Consider the following 20000-nt stretch of genomic DNA (forward strand, 5'->3'; position numbering starts at 1 on the left):
TGACTAAGGCTTAGAATTCTCCAGGGAAGGATTCTTTGGAACCTTTTGGATGGTTGTTAGGTGTGGAACAAAAACTGTTCTGAACTGTGAAGAGCTCATCTTTGTATTACATGTGCTAGAGAGAAGGCTCTGTGAGTGGAAGGTGGCTTATCCTTTTAGCTTTTTACATTAATAACAAGAAGAAGCCTCTTTGAGGGAGAAGAGTTTTTTTTTTGTCATCCATTAACTGTATCCTGCCACTTTGGATAAGTGTTCGGTGAATGACTAAGTACAAGGAAATGCAGTGCTTGCATTGAAAGCAAAACTTATTTATCTGTGGAATGAAGAGTTCAGAATGTAGCTTAGGGTTAGATATACAGTACAGCACTGAGAATTCATAACGAATGGATGTAATTTCCAGAACCTTTCGTCATTGACTACAAAGTTTGTTTTGAACTCTGCTGCCCTGCGACTGCGAATGACTTGTTTGTATGAGCAGTTTGCAGTGGAGTGAGTTACTTCATGGGGTGATCTGTCCGTCCTCTGTCCTCCATCAATAGATGTCTCGGATGGACTACACCGAAGTGAACATCGAGCAGCGCTTCCACAGACACCTGATCGGCAAGAACGGAGCGAACAGTGAGTGTGTGTGTGTGTGTGTGTGTGTGTGTGTGTGTGTGTGTGTGTGTGTGTGTGAGTGTGTGTGTGTGTGTGTGTGTGTGTGTGTGTGTGTGTGTGTGTGTGTGTGTGTGTGTGTGTGTGTGTGTGTGTGTGTGTGTGTGTGTGTGTGTGTGTGTGTGTGTGTGTGTGTTGGGGGGAGCTAACAGTGAGTTCAGCCTCAGACAGGGTGGGGAGGACTGCTGAGAGAAGCAGAAAACAAGAGTGTTCTTGTTTTTGTTTTCCCCCCCCTTCAAAAGATCCACTGTCAGTAACTTATACTTTACAGTGTCAACTATCAGTAACTGATACCCCTTGCAAAGAGTCATTCCAAAGCTGAAGTTTGTTGAGCGGTTGTCAGTAAGTTGGTTTCGTGTGCCTCAGTGCTCAGTGTTGTCATGTGGTCGGCTGATGCCTGTCCTCCTGCTGAAGGGGTTTCCAGCTATTCTAAAAATATCTCCTCATAGTCAGCACTGCCCTCTGCCTCGGAGGCTAAAACACGTGCGCGCGCACACACACACACACACACACACACACACACACACAGACAGACAGACAGACAGACAGACAGACAGACAGACACACACACACACACACACACACACACACACACACACACACACACACACACACACACACACACACACACACACACACACACACACACACACACACACACACACACACACACACACACAGACACACAATCCTGCAACAGAAATCACACATACTCACATGCCTGCAGGACAATATGCACACATAAGCCTGTGAGAGGGAAAAACAAACACACACACACACACACTTCCACTTCTATACAGGAGACAGTGGCCAAGGTCGCAGTGGCCCTGTGATCTATGTAATTCGTTTTTTAGTCTCTAGAAAAGCACTGTTTTGTTGGAGCCACTCCTTCTGACTCATTTATTTCTCTCCTTTTTACCTCCTCTATCACTCTCTCCTCTCTCCGTCTGCCATCCCTCCATCGCTCCGCAGTAAACCGGATTAAGGAGCAGTACAAGGTGTCCGTGCGGATCCCTCAGGACTCGGACGGGAGCGGTCTGGTGCGCATCGAGGGGGACCCTCAGGGGGTGCAGCTGGCCCGGCGGGAGCTGATGGAGATGGCCCAGCGCATGGTGAGCAGCGCAGTCAACAGCGGATGAAATTAGAGCTTCAGGAGCTCCGGCTGACGTTGCCTTTCCCCCTCTCAAAGTGTTACTCTGGCCATTTTCTTGTTCAGTTGGCCTTCTGCTAAGCTGATCGCCTTTCACTTTTCCCCTTCCCCTCAATCCTGTTTTTTTTCCCCCCACATTTTTTCTGTCTTTGTCAGGAAAACGAACGAACCAAAGACATGATAGTGGAGCAAAAATTCCACCGCACCATCATCGGCCAAAAAGGCGAAAAGATCAAAGAGGTCCGGGACAAGTTTCCAGAGGTAAATCGGAATTTTTCAGTGCCTGTTTGTGTCTCATATTAGACATCCATAACCCACATTGCAAAGTAGGGCCCTGGCAAGGTGATTGTGCTTTAAAGCCATAACTGAGGTGGGATTGAATCTTCTGTTTCAGGTCATCGTAAATTTCCCCGACCCGTCACAAAAGAGTGACATCGTGCAGCTCAGAGGGCCAAAGAATGAGGTGGAGAAATGTGGCAAGTTCCTGCAGAAGATGATCGCCGATCTGGTATGAACACAGCTATACATTTCTCTCTCTCTCTCTCTCTCTCTATCTCTGTCTGTCTGTCTGTCTGTCTGTCTGTCTGTCTGTCTGTCACTCTCTCTCTCTCTCTCTCTCTCTCTCTCTCTCTCTGTCTCTATCTCTGTCTGTCTGTCTGTCTGTCTGTCTGTCTGTCTGTCACTCTCTCTCTCTCTCTCTCTCTCTCTTTCTCTGTCTCACTTTCTTTTTGTCTCTCTCCTCCCCCTCTAAACTGTCCTCTCTTTACTCAGATTGAAAACAGCTACTCCATCTCGGTACCCATCTTCAAGCAGTTCCACAAAAACATCATAGGCAAAGGAGGCACCAACATCAAGAAGGTATGAGGCCCTTTAGTTACCAAGTAGGCACTTTGGCACATGCATTGATTTATTGTTTGCTGGAACGCCCGCGCAGTAATGTCTCACTCTGGCATCACTGGAGAAATGCCACTACCGTAGCGAAATGCCAGCTGCTCTCTTGCTGAGGTGGTGGGGTGTGGGTGCTCTGGGAATCCCCAGATCCGTGAGGAGACCAACACGAAGATTGACCTGCCGACGGAGAACAGCGACTCCGAGATGATCGTCATCACGGGGAAGAAGGCCAACGGTGAAGCTGCACGAGACCGCATCCTGGCGATCCAGAGAGACCTGGTGAGAGAGAGAGAGAGAGAGAGAGAGAGAGAGAGAGAGTTTACAGAGAAAAACATGCAGAAAGAGACACACACACACACACGTACACACGCAGAAACGGAGAGAGATAGGGAGACAGACAAATATAGAGCACAACATGGAGCATCAACAAGCACAAGAACAAACACTAGAGTAGGCCTGCCCTAAATACACATAACATAGGTCAGCATGCTTATGCAGTATGTGGACAGTATCATTCAAACAGCCGATAACGGCCCCAATTTCAAGAATTTTAAGTTCTTAAGTTGTTTAATGTCTGAAGACATCTGTGAATGGAGGGGATCAAAATGGGAGGCTGTACCAGAGGAAACACACTACTGGATGATACCTGGGTGAACTACCTTGAAATGTGTTTGTCAATGAACAACTGTATCAGTGTGTGGATTGCCTATGATTATATTACAACGTGTCACTGACATGATCCTGGCTATCACATAAGCACAACCTGTATCACAGACGTTGTCCTTGTTCATTATAACAACATTAGTTGTTAGCATACCTAGTAACCATTACCAGTAGAAACAAATCACTATATATTTGTAGTAACAATTGCACAGTAGTATATACAGTATCACTACATTAGTGGCAGTAGTTGACATGAGGATAACCTGTTGGGTTCTCTGTGTCACTCCCTCAGGCCAACATAAAGGAGACGGAGGTGACCATCCCGGCTAAGCTTCACAACTCTCTGATCGGCTCCAAGGGCTGCCTGGTGCGCTCGGTGATGGAGGACTGCGGTGGCGTGCACATCCACTTCCCCTCCGAGGGCTCGGGCTCCGACAGGGTGACGATCCGCGGGCCGGCCTGCGAGGTGGAGAAGGCCCGCAAGCAGCTGCTGCAGCTGGCCGAGGAAAAGGTGAGGAGGCCGGGGAGGGAGGGAGGGAGGGACATGGCATAACTCCCTGTGGCTGGCCAAATGGGAGAATTAGGGAATTAGAACAACTAAGTAATCAGTCAAGGTTCCACACAACTAATGAACCGATACATCATCCAAAGTGACTTAGAGTAAGGAGCCCAGGGAGGTAGTGTGGAAGCTTTCTGTTAAGTAGCTGTGGTGAGAGTCGCACCACCACATAACCACACAACTGTCAGAGATGGTGTCCAACACTCTTTAGTCCCTGTCATTAATAAGCATGTGCATTTATTCATTTTTAGCCTAGCGACTTGCCGTACAAGTCAAGAACACAGTATGTGTTTGTCAGTATGTGTTTTCCCTTGGCATGACCTTGGCCTTGTTATTAGCTCTACTGTGCCTCAGGACATAGATCAGGCAGTGGCCTAGACACAGTCTGGCAGAGTGCTTATACATGCCAAATTCTTAGACAAACATTTATTCTACAGAATATGTATCATGACCTTGGTGTTGTTCTTCCAGTTGAGCTACACGAATATATACTCTCTCTCTCTCTCTCTCTCTCTCTCTCTCTCTCTCTCTCCCATCCTCCACTCTGTTACAGCAAGTGAATAACTTCACAGTGGAGCTGCAGGCCAAGCCTGAGTACCACAAGTTCCTGATTGGCCGCGGGGGGGCCAACATCCGGAGGGTGCGTGACCGCACTGGCGCCCGCATCATTTTCCCCTCCCACGACGAGCCCGAGCAGGAGCTCATCACCATCGTCGGTCGCGAAGAGGCCGTGCGGCTCGCCCAACGGGAGCTGGAGATCCTCGTCAAGAACCTGGTACACGCCAATCAGTCTGATTTACTGAGAAGGGAATCAAATCAAGAGAAAGACAGCCTTGTGAGGCTTTATGATGATTGCTACACGGATCAGTCAAAATAGTCGGTTCCTGCTAGTGCAGTTACATGCCTGATTGTGTCTGAATCAGCCAGCTTTGGATTAGTCCAAAGTTTTATCACAGTTTAAACTCCTTTTTGTAGTTTGGTTTGTGCTTGACAATGTAGCCTCACAGTACGGTCATCAGTGAAATGTGAACATACATTTGGACAATGCTTGGGGAAAGCAAGCCTCCATCTTGTTTTAGGTGATTCCACCTGATTTTATTAACTGGCTTTCTGTTTGCCTGTCTGTCCGTCTATCTTTCTCCTCTCTCTCTCTCTCTCTCTCCCTCTCTCTCTCCCTCAGGATGATGTGGTGGAGGACTGTATGGTGGTGGAACCACGGCACCACCGGCACTTTGTGTGCCGGCGTGGGCAGGTGCTGCGGGAGCTGGTGGAAGAGTACGGCGGCGTGGCCATCAGCTTCCCCCGCACCGGCACACACAGCGACCGCATCACACTCAAGGGCGCCAAAGACTGCGTGGAGGCCGCTAAGAGACGCATCCAGGAGATCATCGAGGACCTGGTACTAAAACATCACACAATGCATATGTTTGATTATGTGTTAGTGTTTTCTGTTATTGGGAAAACTAGACTGTGTTTAAGTTTAATGCGTACAAATGTGTAGATCAGTATGTGTCTGGATTCTTTTCAGTGGCCTTAAAATGTATTTCATCTATTCTGTCATAAAAGTACTTACTTGCAAGTTTACCTGAGGGACATAAGAGATGAGTAGGTGTGTGTTCCTGGGCTGACATAGCAACTGGTTCACCTTGGGTCATGACCCCTACTGACCTTTGACTCTCGTCTACCCAGGAGGCCCAGGTGACGGTGGAGGTGGCCATCCTCCAGCGGCACCACCGGGCCGTGATGGGGCCCAAAGGCTGCCGGATCCAGCAGATCACCAGAGACTACGAGGTCCAGGTCAAGTTCCCCGAGAGGGACGAGTCAGCCGGCCAGACAGCAGGTCAGACAGCAGGTCAGACAGCATGCCCTCCCTCCGCTCATAGACCTCAGAGGGATTACATGTAGATGTTGTAGGTGTTAGTTTATGTTTTATCAATTCTCCTCTCCAATGATACCCATGATCCTATTGTTCAAAGCATCAGTGCTTGCTGATGGTAGTTGATGCATGCATTGCATCAGTGCTTGCATGGTTGGTAGTACTGAGTGTTCGAAAATATAGTTTTTCAAATTTCATTGAAAGCTCTTTTTAAACCAAATGATGACTGTTGCAATAGCAAAAATGTGCAATTTACTTTTTAAATAGTCCTTAAAAGAAACATCAATAAACGCATTTACATTTGTTTTTCTATTTACATTTATGTGGCTAGCTGCACAAAAAGGACATGGCCCTCTATGATTCATGTCTAACCATGTCATATTTTGTTGTCCAATAAGAAAGAGGATTTTGATTGAAGTTAAATATGCTGTTGCCATGGCAACATCAGGTCAGGAGCCCCATCCGCAAGAGAATGGTGATGCTAGCCCGGAGGCCGAGTCTGCACCCCGCAAGTGTGACACCATTGCCATCTCGGGTCGAGAGGAGAAGTGTGAGCTGGCGCGGCAAGCCCTGCTGGTATGGACCACGTCACCCACAATTCACCTCTACCCTCAAGAACTGCTTCACAGCTGACCTGTGACAGCTGACCGGGCTCACCTTTTCATCCAGTTTCTTCCACTCCTCTCCTCTCTCTCTTTCTCTCTCTCTTTCTCTCTCTCTTTCTCTCTCTCTGCAGGCTCTGGTGCCTGTGACGATAGATGTAGAGGTGTCTTATGATCTCCATCGCTACATCATCGGCCAGAAGGGCAACGGGATCAGGAAGATGATGGAGGAGTATGAGGTACAGTAGTAGAGGGAGAGAGGTGGGTTGTGGGAAATGTAGTGTGGCGGCTGCGTATTATCTGACTAGGGGGAAGCTATGATGGACACAGTCAGTAATGACCTTTTTAAATCTGCTTGAATAGCCAAGTGACAGACACACACATCTGTCCATCGACTTCAACCGTTGATCTGTGTCGTCTTGATTTAAACCCTTGTCTTTGTTTTTCAGGTGAACATCTCAGTGCCTCAGCCTGACCAGCTGTCTGACGTCATCAAGATCACGGGTCAGGAGACCAACGTGGATCAGGCCAAACTGGGCCTATTGGAGCGTGTCAAAGAGCTACAGGCGGAGCAAGCGGACCGGGTACGAACCAGACCAGACCAGATTAAACCAGACCTGACTACAGCAGATTAGACCAGATCCAAATATGGCACCAATACTATAAATTTGATATTAAATTAATAGACTGAAATAATTTGACATAGCTGTTTGTCCTGGCTGGCATTATAGATATTATGCGGTGAATTCTTGAATTCTTTCTAGCTTTGTGCGATGTTTATATATTTGTTTACTTCGTGTTGCAGCTTTTAGTGTAACAATAGTTTTCCGAAGATCTAGTTGTGAGGCTGTATGATTCTGTCAGTGTTCAGTGAATGATGCTGTTTTAAATGGTTAATTGTTCTGCTAACGTTGGGGTGTGTCAACAGGCATTGAGGAGCTACAAAATCACACTCTCAATCCCGCCCAAATTTCATCCCAAGATCATCGGCCGTAAAGGGGCCGTCATCTCCCAGATCCGCAAAGACCACGACGTCAACGTGCAGTTCCCCGACAAGGGAGATGAACAGCAGGTGTGTGTGTGTGTGTGCGTGTGCCTGTGCGTGCATTTTTTGGTTTCCCGACTTTATTTTGATCTATCCTCTCCCTCTGTTGTTCTGACACTTGTCATAACTCACCTCTCATTCTATCCGTCTCACTACTTTGTCCATCCCTTTCTCCCTCTTTCTCTTTTCCTCCCTCCATCTTGATCCCTTCTCCTCTCTTCTGTCCTTTCCTCCCTCCATCTTGATCCCTTCTCCTCTTTTCTTCTGTCCTTTCCTCCCGCCATCGTTCCCTCCTCAGGATGTGATCGTGATCTCAGGTTACGAGCGTAACGCGGAGGAGGCGCGGGTGGCCATAGAGCAGCTGGTGGCCGAGCTGGAGGAGATGGTCAGCAACGACGTGCAGCTGGATCACCGCGTGCACGCCCGCATCATCGGCGCCCGTGGCAAGGCCATCCGCAAGCTCATGGACGAGTTCAAGGTGTGAGTGTGTGAGTGAGTGTGTGTGGTCGTGTGTGGTCGTGTGTGGTCAAGAGGAATGACTCTTCTTCGGTCCCACTTTGAGTATGTGTGTTATGGGTTTAAATTGACCGTTTTTGTGTGACAGATTTTTTAACAGTTTACCTGGTTTGTCCTGGGGTCTGGGGTTCCCCTTCAGGTGGATATCCGGTTCCCTCAGCCCGGTTCCGAAGACCCAGACCGAGTGACTGTGACTGGCTTGCCCGAGAATGTGGACAACGCCATCGACCATATCCTCAACCTGGAGGAGGAATATGTGAGTGTGTCTCCTGCCACGGCTGCCTTTGAATGTTAGACAGCTCATTTAGGTGGCTTTGAATGTTAGACAGCTCATTTAGGTGGCTTTGAATGTTAGACAGCTCATTTAGGTGCCAAGTGGTCAGTCTGGGATCCTGCGTTATTCAAAGGCTTTTTAATGACTGTTTTAAGTGCAGGCCACAGACAGCTACATAAGCTCTACTTGCTCTCTAAATTCCTCTCTCGTTTTCTCTCCGTATCCTTTGCTTTTGCTCTCTCTCTCTCTCTCTCTCTCTCTCTCTCTCAGATGCTGACAGTAACTGAATCTGAGACGATGGCAGCTTACATGAAGCCCCCATCCCGGTCTGTGGGAGGGGGATATGGGGCGGGAGACGAGGACAGTAAGGGCGCTGCCAAAGGTTTTGTGGTTCGGGATGCACCCTGGAACGCCCCGGGCGACAAGGTGAGGCCATGTCACCAACTTAATGACTTTGGTCAGGATTCTTGAAGGCTTGAATAATCCTGACAAACAAACACAAAGAACCAACAATATCCCATGTACTGGTTCACACTAGTGTTGTCTCCAGATTATTATATTAAAGATTCTGGTGAAAGGTTGTTGATATTTGAGCTCAACGGCCAATGAAATTACTCCTATCTTCCATGTTACTAAAGCAACGTGTTGATTGGCTGGAATTGTGTACGGCTCGGCCTGAGCCACTATGTCGTCGCCTCCTCCCCCCCCCCCCATTTCCAGAGCCAGTACTGTGTGCGAATATCAGAGTTTTTATGAGTGCACTTCTCGCGCACACACAGAACAGACAGCTAGCAGACTGTCAGGAGCAGCTAGCTGAATTTGACATAAAGTATGTTGTTTTAGAATCATGGGGACGCGCCTTTATTACGCGAGACTGTGATGCTTAAGGCCCCTTCGCTCACCTGTGATGCTTAGGGCCCCTGCGCTCACATGTGCTCATCTGTGATGCTTAAGGCCGCTTCGCTCACCTGTGATGCTTAAGGCCCCTGAGCTCACCTGTGATGCTTAAGGCCCCTGAGCTCACCTGTGATGCTTAAGGCCCCTGAGCTCACCTGTGATGCTTAAGGCCCCTGCGCTCACCTGTGATGCTTAAGGCCCCTGAGCTCACCTGTGATGCTTAAGGCCCCTGAGCTCACCTGTGTGTCTTTGGCTCCAGCAGGCCCCGGACATGAGCAGCGCTGAGGACTTCCCCACCTTCGGCACCGGAGTGGCCCCCAAACAGATGTCCGCCTGGGGGCCCAAGAAGTTCTGAACGGCAGAGGGAAGGAAAAAAAAAGAAAGAGGGAGCCTCGGGTAGAGTGGAGAACAAATGGATTCTCATTCCTCTACCGCCATCTTCATTGCTCCTCCTCTTCAGTGCCCTTTGACCACTGAGGAGATCCTTCGTCTCTCTCCTCCATTCTGCTCCACGCCGACCCTGACAAGCAGACATACAAATGTGGCCTCACTCCAGTCCATGAGCTCACACACTCTCTCTCTCTCTCTCTCACACAATCTCTCTCTCACACACACTCTCTCTCTCACACAATCTTTCACTCTCTCTCTCTCACACACTCTCTCTCTCACACACACTGTCTCTCACACACACTCTCTCTCTCTCTCTCACACACACACACTCTCTCTCTCACATACTCTCTCTCTCTCACACACACTCTCTCTCTCGCACACACTCTCTCTCTCACACACACTCTCTCTCTCTCTCGCACACACTCTCTCTCTCACACTCTCTCTCTCTCTCTCTCTCTCTCTCTCTCTCACACACACACTCTCTCTCTCTCACTCTCTTTTTGTCTGTGGGCACCACCACCTGGCTTGGCTGGAGTTCCTCAGTAGCCTGTGAAGTGTAGGGGGCTCTGATGCTGCTACTGCTTCACACATACTGGACCCTGAAAACCCTTCTCTCACCATCAAGTCCCATCCGGCGTTGTCCCTAAGAAATGTCAGCTGGATGAGATCCACTGCTCTCCACTAAGGAAAAGCCCTTCCAGAAAGGACGAGAAAATGAAGTGTGGGGTCTTTTTTAATTATAATTTTTTTTTACTGCTTTTGAAAACAGAAATCCTCAGAGAGGGTGCTTGTTTTTATTCATTTTATTGAACAAATAGAGGTATGGTCTTATTTATTTATTTATTTATTATTATTTTGAAACCTTCAAACCTTTCTGCGGCTTTCTTCAGTCAGCAAGTGAATCTTTCAAGCACACTCGCAGCAGTTTTTAAACTGGGGTCAGTAACGTATTTTCTCCTAACTTCCCAAGCCTGTAAAGCAGTTTCCACTGGACTTCAGCATACTCGGTAGCTCTCTCCGTACTCTCTTACTGACATTTTTTTCAAATGGGGAAAATAGTAAAAAAGGCAAAAGGAAAAAAATTTAAACTTCAAGTGCAGCCCAGATCCTTGCAACCTTCAGAGGCTTGTCAGGAAGCTGTTTACCTTTTCTGCGATTAATGTTTGTTTGTTTATTTATTTATGTATTTATGTATGTATGTATGTATCTCTATTTATTTCTTGGCTTATTTAATGTTTTTTAACCACTTACACCAGCTGGAATCTTAGCAGGGTTCTCTATTCCATGACTGGAAGTGAGCTGTGATGTCTAGACGAACAGTTGCTAAGACGATAATTAGAACGAGGTTGAGAAAAAGGTTGTTTATGTTTTTGTTTTACCTTTTGTTAACTTGAAAGAGTTGTCTCTGTGTGTGTGTGTGTGTGTGTGTGTGTGTGTGTGTGTGTGTGTGAGAGAGAGAGTGTGTCTCTATTGCGGGGGTAGAAATTGGGCAAAGCTTGAATTCTTTGTTTTCTTTTTGTCTTTTTACATCATCACGTCTTACCAGGCTTTTTTTGTTGTTGTTAATGTAACCAGTTGTATAAAGGAACCATTCACCATCCAGTCTTACCTTAGACCGTGAGCGACCACATGGATTGGCAATGGCACAGCACACAGCCAGGTCGAGAACAACCCACAACCCAACCAAACTGGCCCAGGGACTTACTATGTGGAGTTACTGAAGTTAGAAGGAATATTGCTTCCTTCTCTGGTCCCTGCCAAACCATTGGGGGAACTTTAATTTAAACTACATTTAACAGTTTGTTTTTTGTTTTTAATAGTTTATAGCAGTACACTCTTATTACACTCTTAACCCTTATTTTCTGCACCATAAATGTCATCTATACCATACAAATACACAAAAGAATCCCTGGGTCTTTACCCATTAACTTATACCGGTAGGTGCCTGTAGTCTCCTCTAAAGTAGGTTAAGGTTGAAGGATGATGCTTTACTTTTTTCTTTTCCTCCAAAGGTGGATATATTTATTTATGTTTATTTATTTATTTTTATTTATTTGTTTTCTAAACAAAGTGATAGAATATGCAACGCAAGAAGGATGGATTTCATAGTCTTCTCTATGTATGAGGGGGTTGTGTGTGTGTGTGTGTGTGTGTGTGTGTGTGTGTGTATATATACATACATGTTTGATAAACTGCCCTTTTTGGGGGAGAAAGGTCTCTGTTATGTTTTTGCACTGATTTCGTGTGAGTGTTTTATTTTTCTGTTTCAGTACCTAGCCTCCTCCCCCCTCTCTCTCTTGGTGAATTTCAAATTCTCGTGTGTCCATTCCCATCCCCTGATCTACCCCTGTGGCTCTGGTCTAACTAAGGTGCAGGTGCGAGTGTGTAGATGTGTAGTGTATGTGTATGTGATAGGGGCATCGGTGGGGGTCAGGCAAACCTATTGATTTTAAACAGGTGAAGCAAACACTATTGGCCTTAAGAATGCATTATTATTATTATTATTATTATTTTTGGAGAAATAAAAAAACAAAAACAATGTATGACTGAGTAAATATGCAACACTGCAATAACATGTCAGTGAATGGACTTTTTTCCTACTCCAAATAAACCATTGAAAATGGATCTCCTGTGCTTGTCATCCGTCATCCCTTGGGCTCAGGAGCAGAGACATGTGGTTGGGGTAAAATATAGCTGAGGGACACACACACACACACAGACACACACACACCGGATCTTGATGTGGACAACCTTGGATTGATCTTTCTTTTTGAGCGTCTAGCCTCATGAAATAGCAAATCAAACCTTCCATCCACACAAGGGGTGTTTCTACCATTATAAATACTACTGCTCATCAACCGTCACAAACTGTTCATATGTAATTATTACATATGAGAACAACCCATGAACGGTGGCTAGAGATGCTTGTTTGCGGACGCGTATATATTTGGAATGTTGTAATACAGAGGTTTACCTGTGCGGCTACAAATAGAAAATGTCGTGTCGAGGCGTTTCACATAATGTGCATACAGTCTCTTTATTTAGACTTTTTTTGTGTTTTGATTTTTTTTTTTAACCAAATCAGGAAGATATGATTTGTGGTGCGTAACAGCCTGTACTGTACAACAAAAAACAAACAATTTCATATTATAAACATGAACAAAACAATACAAATGAATTACCGAAAAAAAGCAGCAACTGGGTCTCAACAATCCCCTTCGTTTTTCACATTATGATTTACATTGCAAGCAGAAGTCTGTCCTCACCATTGCAATAAGTCAAAAAGGACGCGCCCTCATAAGTTAGCTGATGAAAACTCATTCAGGTGACAATGGTGGAATTGTGCTGGTAAAATATAGTCTTTCACATATAAATTGGCAACATAAACAAAAAAAATACCTCTTCTTCTAGATATGCTATTGAGCATTTACGAAGATGGAGGGGGGGGGGGGGGGGGGGGGGGGCACAAAAGAATGTTTTGAGATACAATCAAATGATCTTTTTTTTTTCTTAAAGAACGGGTGACACCCGTGCATTTGCCATCGCAATTACATATAAAAATGTGTATTGGCTTTTTTTCAAAGCAAAAGGGGAAATAATAATTTATCCAAAAATAATAATAATTCAGAAGCTCACATTCACATACAAGGGCCACATCCTTCAGGTGAAGGACTACATTTCCCAAGAATCTTTGCACAAAACCACAGAGGCACACCGATGGCACTGTCTGCCGTGACCTTCATTCCTCTAAAACAGTGCTTGACATCCATGGGTCTTGGAGGAAGACTTTAAACAGCAGTATGAAGTAAACAATTATGGGACAAGAACGCAGTCAAGCTTAGAGAGGTTAGAGAGATTAGAAACAGTCTTGCCAAACACCGACACTAGTATAGTGTCTTTAAATAAATCTTACTAGCAACAAGCCATTTCTGTTTACTCTGTGGGGAACACAGAATATGTAGTTTAAATATCACAATGTCTAAATATACTGGTAACCTTTTGGTTATATATTGTGACCTTCCTTGAGTCAGGAAGTGCTCTGTGCTAAGAATCTGCACAAAAGGCAAAATTGAGACCTAATTAAAAGTACGCGATGTGAATTTTTCTTGTTAGCAGGGGGCGACAGCAAGGGGCTCTCTAAAACTTGACTGCCAACGACAGGATAGAAGGGTAAGACCAAACAAAGGGGGACGAGAGCGGGACAAATTAAATGTCTGGGGAATACAGTCTTTGCTGATTCAAAATGGCTGCCGTCCAAGAGGACTGAGAAGACGCAAGCTTGCACGTGGATGGCACTGAGACAATGACAACAACCAACTCCAAACAAAAAACAAAGAAAAGAAAAGAAAAGAAAAGGAAACGACAGACAGGACTGTGGTGAGACCGTATGAGGAAGAGAATGAACAGTAATGAGCAAGTGTGTCCAGCTGCTGAGAGTATGTGTCTTAACACCTGTAAACATGTTTTTTTCTTCTTTTTCTACCTTTTCCATACTCTCCTTCCTCTTCTCCAAGACAGGCTGCTGAAGGTTTTCCTCTTGAGCTCACTTTGATTTTTCCAAGGCATTTTTTTTCTTTTCTGTATTTTTTTGTGTGTCATTTGTAGGCTAACTGTTACGGTTGGTTGTTGAAACAAGTCTAGTTATTTTTCAAGTCCATTTATCCTCCCAATAAAGAGTTTTTGCTTTAAAAAAAAAAGTTTTCCAGGACTAGTCTGAGCTGAGGGGCTGAGTAGACACAGTAGGAACCCAGGCCAAAATCCAACATTAGGAGGGGCTGGGTGGGTACCCCTCTCCCTCTTTCTCCAATAGAAGGGAGAGATGGTCCTTCCGGATTACATCCAAACAGGGTCAAGAATAAGGGTTTAGAGGAAAAGAGAGGATTATTCCATCATGACGACTGAGAGAGAATACATTAAAACCTGCACAAAGCAGAGTGAAAGGTCTCAGTGACCGAAGTTTTTCTTGTAGCTGTGAGTTTGTCTGTCTGTTTTAAGTCACCCTCCACAGTCTTCAACATAAAGTGCAGGCGGCATATGTAAAATCGCTCCCCTCACGAGAGAGAGAGAGACGAGAGTCTGGCCATCGGCTCAGGAGTGTAAAAACAGGGGTGGCTTGCCTAGGTGGCTGGGTATGGGGTATGGAGGGGGGGCAAATTTGGTTACGCAGGAAAGGAGGCACAAGTGCAGAACCTCTACTCCTCCCTAGAACATCGCTCCATCCTTTCCTTCATTTTTCTTTCCTTTTGTCCTCCTCTTCTTTACCGCCTCCTACAACCTCTCCCAGCCCCAAACCCCACCTCCCACGCTCCCCACCCCTTCAGGCCGTTTTCCCTCAGGTCCTCTCTTTACTCCACTCGGACGAGCAGGCCGTAGAGCAGCGTGCCGCCGCGCTCCTTGGTGACCCACTCGATCTCGGTGTTGTTGAAGCGCGGGTCCAACGACTCGCTCAGGCCCAGCGTCTGCGGGCCCACCTTGTAGGAGCCTGGCCGCACACACACCTGGAATGCCACCTGGGCCTGGTGGCAGCGGTGGGATCGCGGGTCCCGGAATCTGAGGGGGAGGGAGAGAGATCTTAACGTCACGTATTAATGCCACAGAAACACGGGTCTGTCAGCAACTGCAATTAATTAAGACATGTTGTATAATACACACTACACGTAATACTATATGCTTTAAAAGATATATACTTAAAACTGTTTCATTGTAACTGTAATTTAATTCTATGATTAACAAAACACCTGCAGATGGAGAACCAGAGGGACAGACATGAACAGACACAGAGAGCAAAGAAGGGAAAGATGAACAGACACAGAGAGCAAAGAAGGGAAAGATGAACAGACACAGAGAGCAAAGAAGGGAAAGATGAACAGACACAGAGAGCAAAGAAGGGAAAGATGAACAGACACAGAGAGCAAAGAAGGGAAAGATAAACAGACACAGTGAGCAAAGAAGGGAAAGATGAACAGACACAGTGAGCAAAGAAGGGAAAGATGAACAGACACAGAGAGCAAAGAAGGGAAAGATGAACAGACCCAGAGAGCAAAGAAGGGAAAGATGAACAGACACATTGAGCTCTCTCTTCTCCTCCCTACGGACTTACTGCACTTTGGGGGCGAAGATCTCCAGGCCGGAATAGCGCATGGTGGGCGATAGCTGCACCCGCGGGACCTCCCTCTCAGGGGCGCTGTTCTCCTCCGGCTCGCTGTAGCTGCCCTGGCTCTCCGTCTTCACGGGCGACACTGAGAAAATGGAGGACGACTCCGCTGTGAAAGGTCATAAAGGTCACACGGTCAGCTGAAAACATGTGCTGGGCCAGTGGAGAGGGAAGTGTTTAATTTCAAACTTCTTCAAAATGTTCCTTCCCTACTTGTTTTTTTTTTTTTTTAAATGTAATGCTTTTGAATGCTTTCGTGGTTGTTTCTTGGCCATGACTTCAAAACTCATCCTTATAATTCCTTATAATTAAAGCAATATGGCAGCAGTTTTTCTCTGTTCTCTTATCTTCATTCAATTGCATTTTCAAGTCTTGTTTCAGGGAGAGCTTACTGAACAGAGTAGGAGTTGAAAGACAGATCAATCAATGCAGGAGGATGGATAGTAGATGGCTAGGTCAGGAGGTGGATAAGCCACCTGACAGACTTGAGATGAATGGATGGAAACACATGAGAACTGGACAGATAGATGGGTGTGTTTGTAAGGAAGTGAATGCATGAGTGGTTGGAGTCTGGAGATGAATGGATGGACAGTGAATACAATGGAATATTTGTTTTATGTATGTATGTTATATATGTAATGTATGTATGTTATGTATAGACGTATTTTATGATTGTTTGTGTGTATGTGTGTATGTGTATGTATGTATATGTATGATGTATGTATGCATGAATGTATGTATGCATGCATGACTGTGTGTGTGTGTGTGTGTACAGTGAATAGAATGGAATATTTGTTTTATGTATGGATGGATGTTTGTTTGTTTGTTTGTTTGTATGTATGTATATTTATATGTATGTATGAATGGATGGATGGATGGATGGATTGTTTGTATGTATGTATGGATGGATGTATGGATTTGAGGAGAGGAGCTGATGCTGAATAGAACAAAATGGCAGAATAAAGTGACAATGAAGAGTTGGATGTTGATAGGGGGGGGGGGGGGGCGCAAATAACAGAGATGAGACAGCAAACAGAGGGATGAACCGATGAATGTGGGGATGGACAGGAGGAGAGGAGAGGAGAGGAGAGGAGAGGAGAGGAGAGGAGAGGAGTTTCCTCAGACCTGGGAGCAGCTGGCTGAGGTCCAGTGTGCGTCGCAGGGCTCCTACGCTGGTGCCGTGGTAGGCGATGTGCCACTTCTTAAAGGTCGTGGACACCTCACAGTGCGGCTTGATCCTGGACACAGGACACCAAACCATGAGCATACCACCATCACAGGTAACACAACATGCTGACAGAGCAACACTTGACCATGGACAACAGACACTGTTCTCTCTGTTTTATACGTGCTTGATACATTTTCTTGCACACAATTTTGTTAAACAGTAAATCAAAAACCATCAAGTCAGCATTTCTAATCTCGTCTTCACCGACAGTCTGTCTCTCTGTGGTAGGAAGATTTACATAAGAGGTTTATATACTGTATGTAAAAGCCATCACTTCTGAGAGTGTCTTTCAATGACATGTGGGTGCTGGTTAGGAATTGCAATACGTTTTTAAATGACGTGCTACTGACCGTAGGGCGAAGCGGCACCAGCCGAAGGGGAGGGCGTAGTCGCGGGGGGGCTCCCCACGTTTGTAATACGCCTCGTCGCCACGGAGCTTGTGGCAAGACTCACAGTAACACAGGTTATACTTGGCATCCTCGTTAAAGTAGCCATCTTTGGGAGAGATCAGTGGCACAACAATAATCAGATCGATTTCAAGATTATCTTCCGAGGTAACAATGAAACTAAGGAGAAGGTGCACAAAAACTGTCTGAAGTAAACAAAGAGATAGTCATGAGTTCCACACCGTCCTGCATACAACTCAGCTGATAAACCTCAACACTAGTTGTAATTCTGACAACGTTTAACCTTTTGAGGAATCCATTCCAGAATAACTCCATCAGATCTAGAAATTGCATCGACTGCTATTCATAATGGTCGCTGATCAAGATGAAGATCGAGCTCTACACCTAAGATTACCAAAGCAGCATTACTAATAAATATCTAATATATACAGAAACGGTGTTGTCCTGGTCACTTCACATATAAGCTTCTAGGAGAAGGAGAGAGAGAGAGGTCCTCACCAGGCAGAAAGAGAAAGAGAAAGAGAGAGAGAGAGAGAAAGAGAAAGAAAAAGAGAGAGAGGGAAGAAGAGGAGAGGGAGAGGTCCTCACCAGGCAGAGTGAGCAGGTCTTTGAAGCGGGAGCAGAGGGCCTGGTATTCACACGTCTTGTTGGGGTTCACCTCCGGAGGGGGCGTCCAGCACACGCTCTCTTTGATCCCTGGGGGAGACAGCGGCGCGGGTCAATGTGTGAACACAGACATCTGAGGCGCCTGAGGTACTGCGCTGAGGCATGGTCAGGGGTGAAGTAGACACTTCACAGAGGGGAAAAAGACCTCCATGTTCTTGACCCCCCCCTCAAGTCCACACACTCTTCAGTCATGACTGTGATTTAGGATCTGGGCTAATCTACAAATCTGATCCTGACTCGCATACTTCTGAGGGTGGTAAAGATGAATGGTTTTAGATGAATATTTGTAACATTTTAATAAAATATAATTGAACTGTACAGATACATCACTTGCAAGTCTGATATGGCCATAAAATAGGAGGGCAAATTTAAGAAATTCATTAACATTCTAAAGAAAAACAATAAAGCTTTATTTTTTGAATAATTTGTGTGGAAACAAGATTTTCAAGACATTACTGCAACAATGGCTCCGGTGGCAAAAACAAGGGTCACACTTCAAAAGTTCCCAATTCCAAAGGTTCTCTCACCATCAACCATGTCTGCCTTCTCCATGTCTCCCTGGCACCGCGTCTGCCCGCTGTCCGCTCCCACCTCCGGCACGTTGTTCGCCACTATGGTTACCTGCCATGACAACCGGAAGGAGAAGTGTGTCACCTTCTTGCCTCTCCAAGGCGGATTGGGATCAAACGCCCGGGGAACCGCGGTCACGGTGCCAAACAACACACACGCCGTTAAATGTGCTTAGCTCCGCTAAACCCAGGTCAGACTGGTGTATTTTAGGCAATCCACGAGATTAGGAGGGTGATACGATGACCAAGGGCCTGTTCAAAGCAGGGCCTGCTAAGTCAGTGCGCTAAATCGTTTAAAAGCTGATCTGCTGCTTAGTGTAGTTGGGCTTGCGAGAAGTAGTAGCCAAAGGCTATTTGTCTCCGCTACGACAGTGTAATTCAGTGCAAGAGCAAAGGTCATGAAAATCATGGCAAAATAGCTCGACAGGTCCCTGCACCAATTCACTGCAAATTGTATAATGAAAATCTCTCTTAAAGCTTTCTGTACAACTTAAACTCGTTTTTTTTGTTTATTTCCCGCTGGCCTATTAGTTTATATTTGTACATTCGTGGTATAATAGTCACACGATAACAACTTCCAAACTGTATGCAGTCGGTCCAAAGTTTGTGTTTAAATAAGCAGGCGACCCGCTTGTCCTGCGGTGTATTTGTTCATCTGGATCGCCACCCTCGTGGGGCCTGACCTGTTCACACTGGCCGTAGAGGTCGATGAGAGGGAAGCAGGGGCTGGGGATGTCCTGGGCGGCCACCCCCTGGTCCATGCCGTTGACATAGAGGTGCAGGCAGCTGTTGCCGTCCACCAGCAGTCCCAACACTGTGCCCTCGGGACACGTGTCCAGGTTGGGACCATAGTTCTCACAGATCTGATGAGAGATGGAGAGAGAGAGAGAGAGAAAGAGAGAGAGAGGGAGGAAAGGTAGAAAGAGATTGTGAGAATGCAGAGAAAAGGAAGAATGGGGTTTGTTAGGGATAGAGGGGAATGTGTGCAGACATTCTCTGTGTCTGTGTCTGTGTCTGTGTCTGTGTCTGTGTCTGTGTCTGTGTCTGTGTCTGTGTCTGTGTCTGTGTCTGTGTCTGTGTCTGTGTCTGTGTCTGTGTCTGTGTCTGTGTCTGTGTCTGTGTCTGTAAAGGGGTGTGTGTGTGTGTGTGTGTTTGCGTGTCTGTGTGTGTGTGTGTGTGTGTGTGTGTTTGCGTGTCTGTGTGTGTGTGTGTGCATTACCTTGAGTGAGTTGTGGAAGACAGAGTCTCTCTGCAGGAGCCACACCGAGCGCTTGAGGCAGCAGGCCGTAGAGGGGAAGTTGAGGCGGTCGGGCGAGTGACCAATCACACCCAGCGACAGAGACGACGTCCATGACGGATTCAGACGGTCGATCTGGAACTAGCGTTACATGGTAGACTGGTTATAATACATAATATATACATTTTATATATATATATATAACCCATACACACTGAACAT

The 20000-nt window shown here is 46.1% G+C and overlaps 2 protein-coding genes across 8 annotated transcripts in view; one reads left to right on the plus strand and one right to left on the minus strand.

The window, feature by feature from the left end:
• The window catches only part of hdlbpb (high density lipoprotein binding protein b), a 23156-nt gene extending 13387 nt beyond the window's left edge, over window positions 1–9769 (plus strand). For 3 of the 6 annotated variants that reach the window (XM_031585288.2, XM_031585287.2, XM_031585291.2), the window contains 18 exons: window positions 540–618; window positions 1627–1766; window positions 1961–2065; window positions 2199–2312; window positions 2576–2662; window positions 2843–2974; window positions 3651–3869; window positions 4471–4692; window positions 5098–5316; window positions 5607–5769; window positions 6242–6369; window positions 6530–6634; window positions 6845–6979; window positions 7324–7467; window positions 7739–7918; window positions 8096–8212; window positions 8501–8656; window positions 9387–9769. In XM_031585288.2, coding sequence (XP_031441148.1) covers window positions 540–618; window positions 1627–1766; window positions 1961–2065; window positions 2199–2312; window positions 2576–2662; window positions 2843–2974; window positions 3651–3869; window positions 4471–4692; window positions 5098–5316; window positions 5607–5769; window positions 6242–6369; window positions 6530–6634; window positions 6845–6979; window positions 7324–7467; window positions 7739–7918; window positions 8096–8212; window positions 8501–8656; window positions 9387–9482 — 2541 coding nt within the window. In that variant the 3' untranslated portion in view covers window positions 9483–9769. The remainder of the gene's footprint in view (window positions 1–539; window positions 619–1626; window positions 1767–1960; window positions 2066–2198; window positions 2313–2575; window positions 2663–2842; window positions 2975–3650; window positions 3870–4470; window positions 4693–5097; window positions 5317–5606; window positions 5770–6241; window positions 6370–6529; window positions 6635–6844; window positions 6980–7323; window positions 7468–7738; window positions 7919–8095; window positions 8213–8500; window positions 8657–9386) is intronic. The other 3 variants (XM_031585289.2, XM_031585290.2, XM_012835473.3) reach the window with 3 other exon arrangements.
• A 4209-nt stretch (window positions 9770–13978) lies between these two features.
• Window positions 13979–20000, minus strand: part of neurl4 (neuralized E3 ubiquitin protein ligase 4) — a 22774-nt gene continuing 16752 nt past the window's right edge. For both annotated transcript variants that reach the window (XM_031585286.2, XM_031585285.2), the window contains exons 22-29: window positions 19761–19919; window positions 19225–19404; window positions 18500–18593; window positions 17895–18002; window positions 17250–17394; window positions 16797–16909; window positions 15618–15780; window positions 13979–15067 (exon numbers count right to left, since the gene is read on the minus strand). In XM_031585286.2, coding sequence (XP_031441146.1) covers window positions 14863–15067; window positions 15618–15780; window positions 16797–16909; window positions 17250–17394; window positions 17895–18002; window positions 18500–18593; window positions 19225–19404; window positions 19761–19919 — 1167 coding nt within the window. In that variant the 3' untranslated portion in view covers window positions 13979–14862. The remainder of the gene's footprint in view (window positions 15068–15617; window positions 15781–16796; window positions 16910–17249; window positions 17395–17894; window positions 18003–18499; window positions 18594–19224; window positions 19405–19760; window positions 19920–20000) is intronic.

This window comes from Clupea harengus, chromosome 18 (genome assembly GCF_900700415.2).
Source record: "Clupea harengus chromosome 18, Ch_v2.0.2, whole genome shotgun sequence".
Lineage (NCBI taxonomy): Eukaryota > Metazoa > Chordata > Actinopteri > Clupeiformes > Clupeidae > Clupea > Clupea harengus.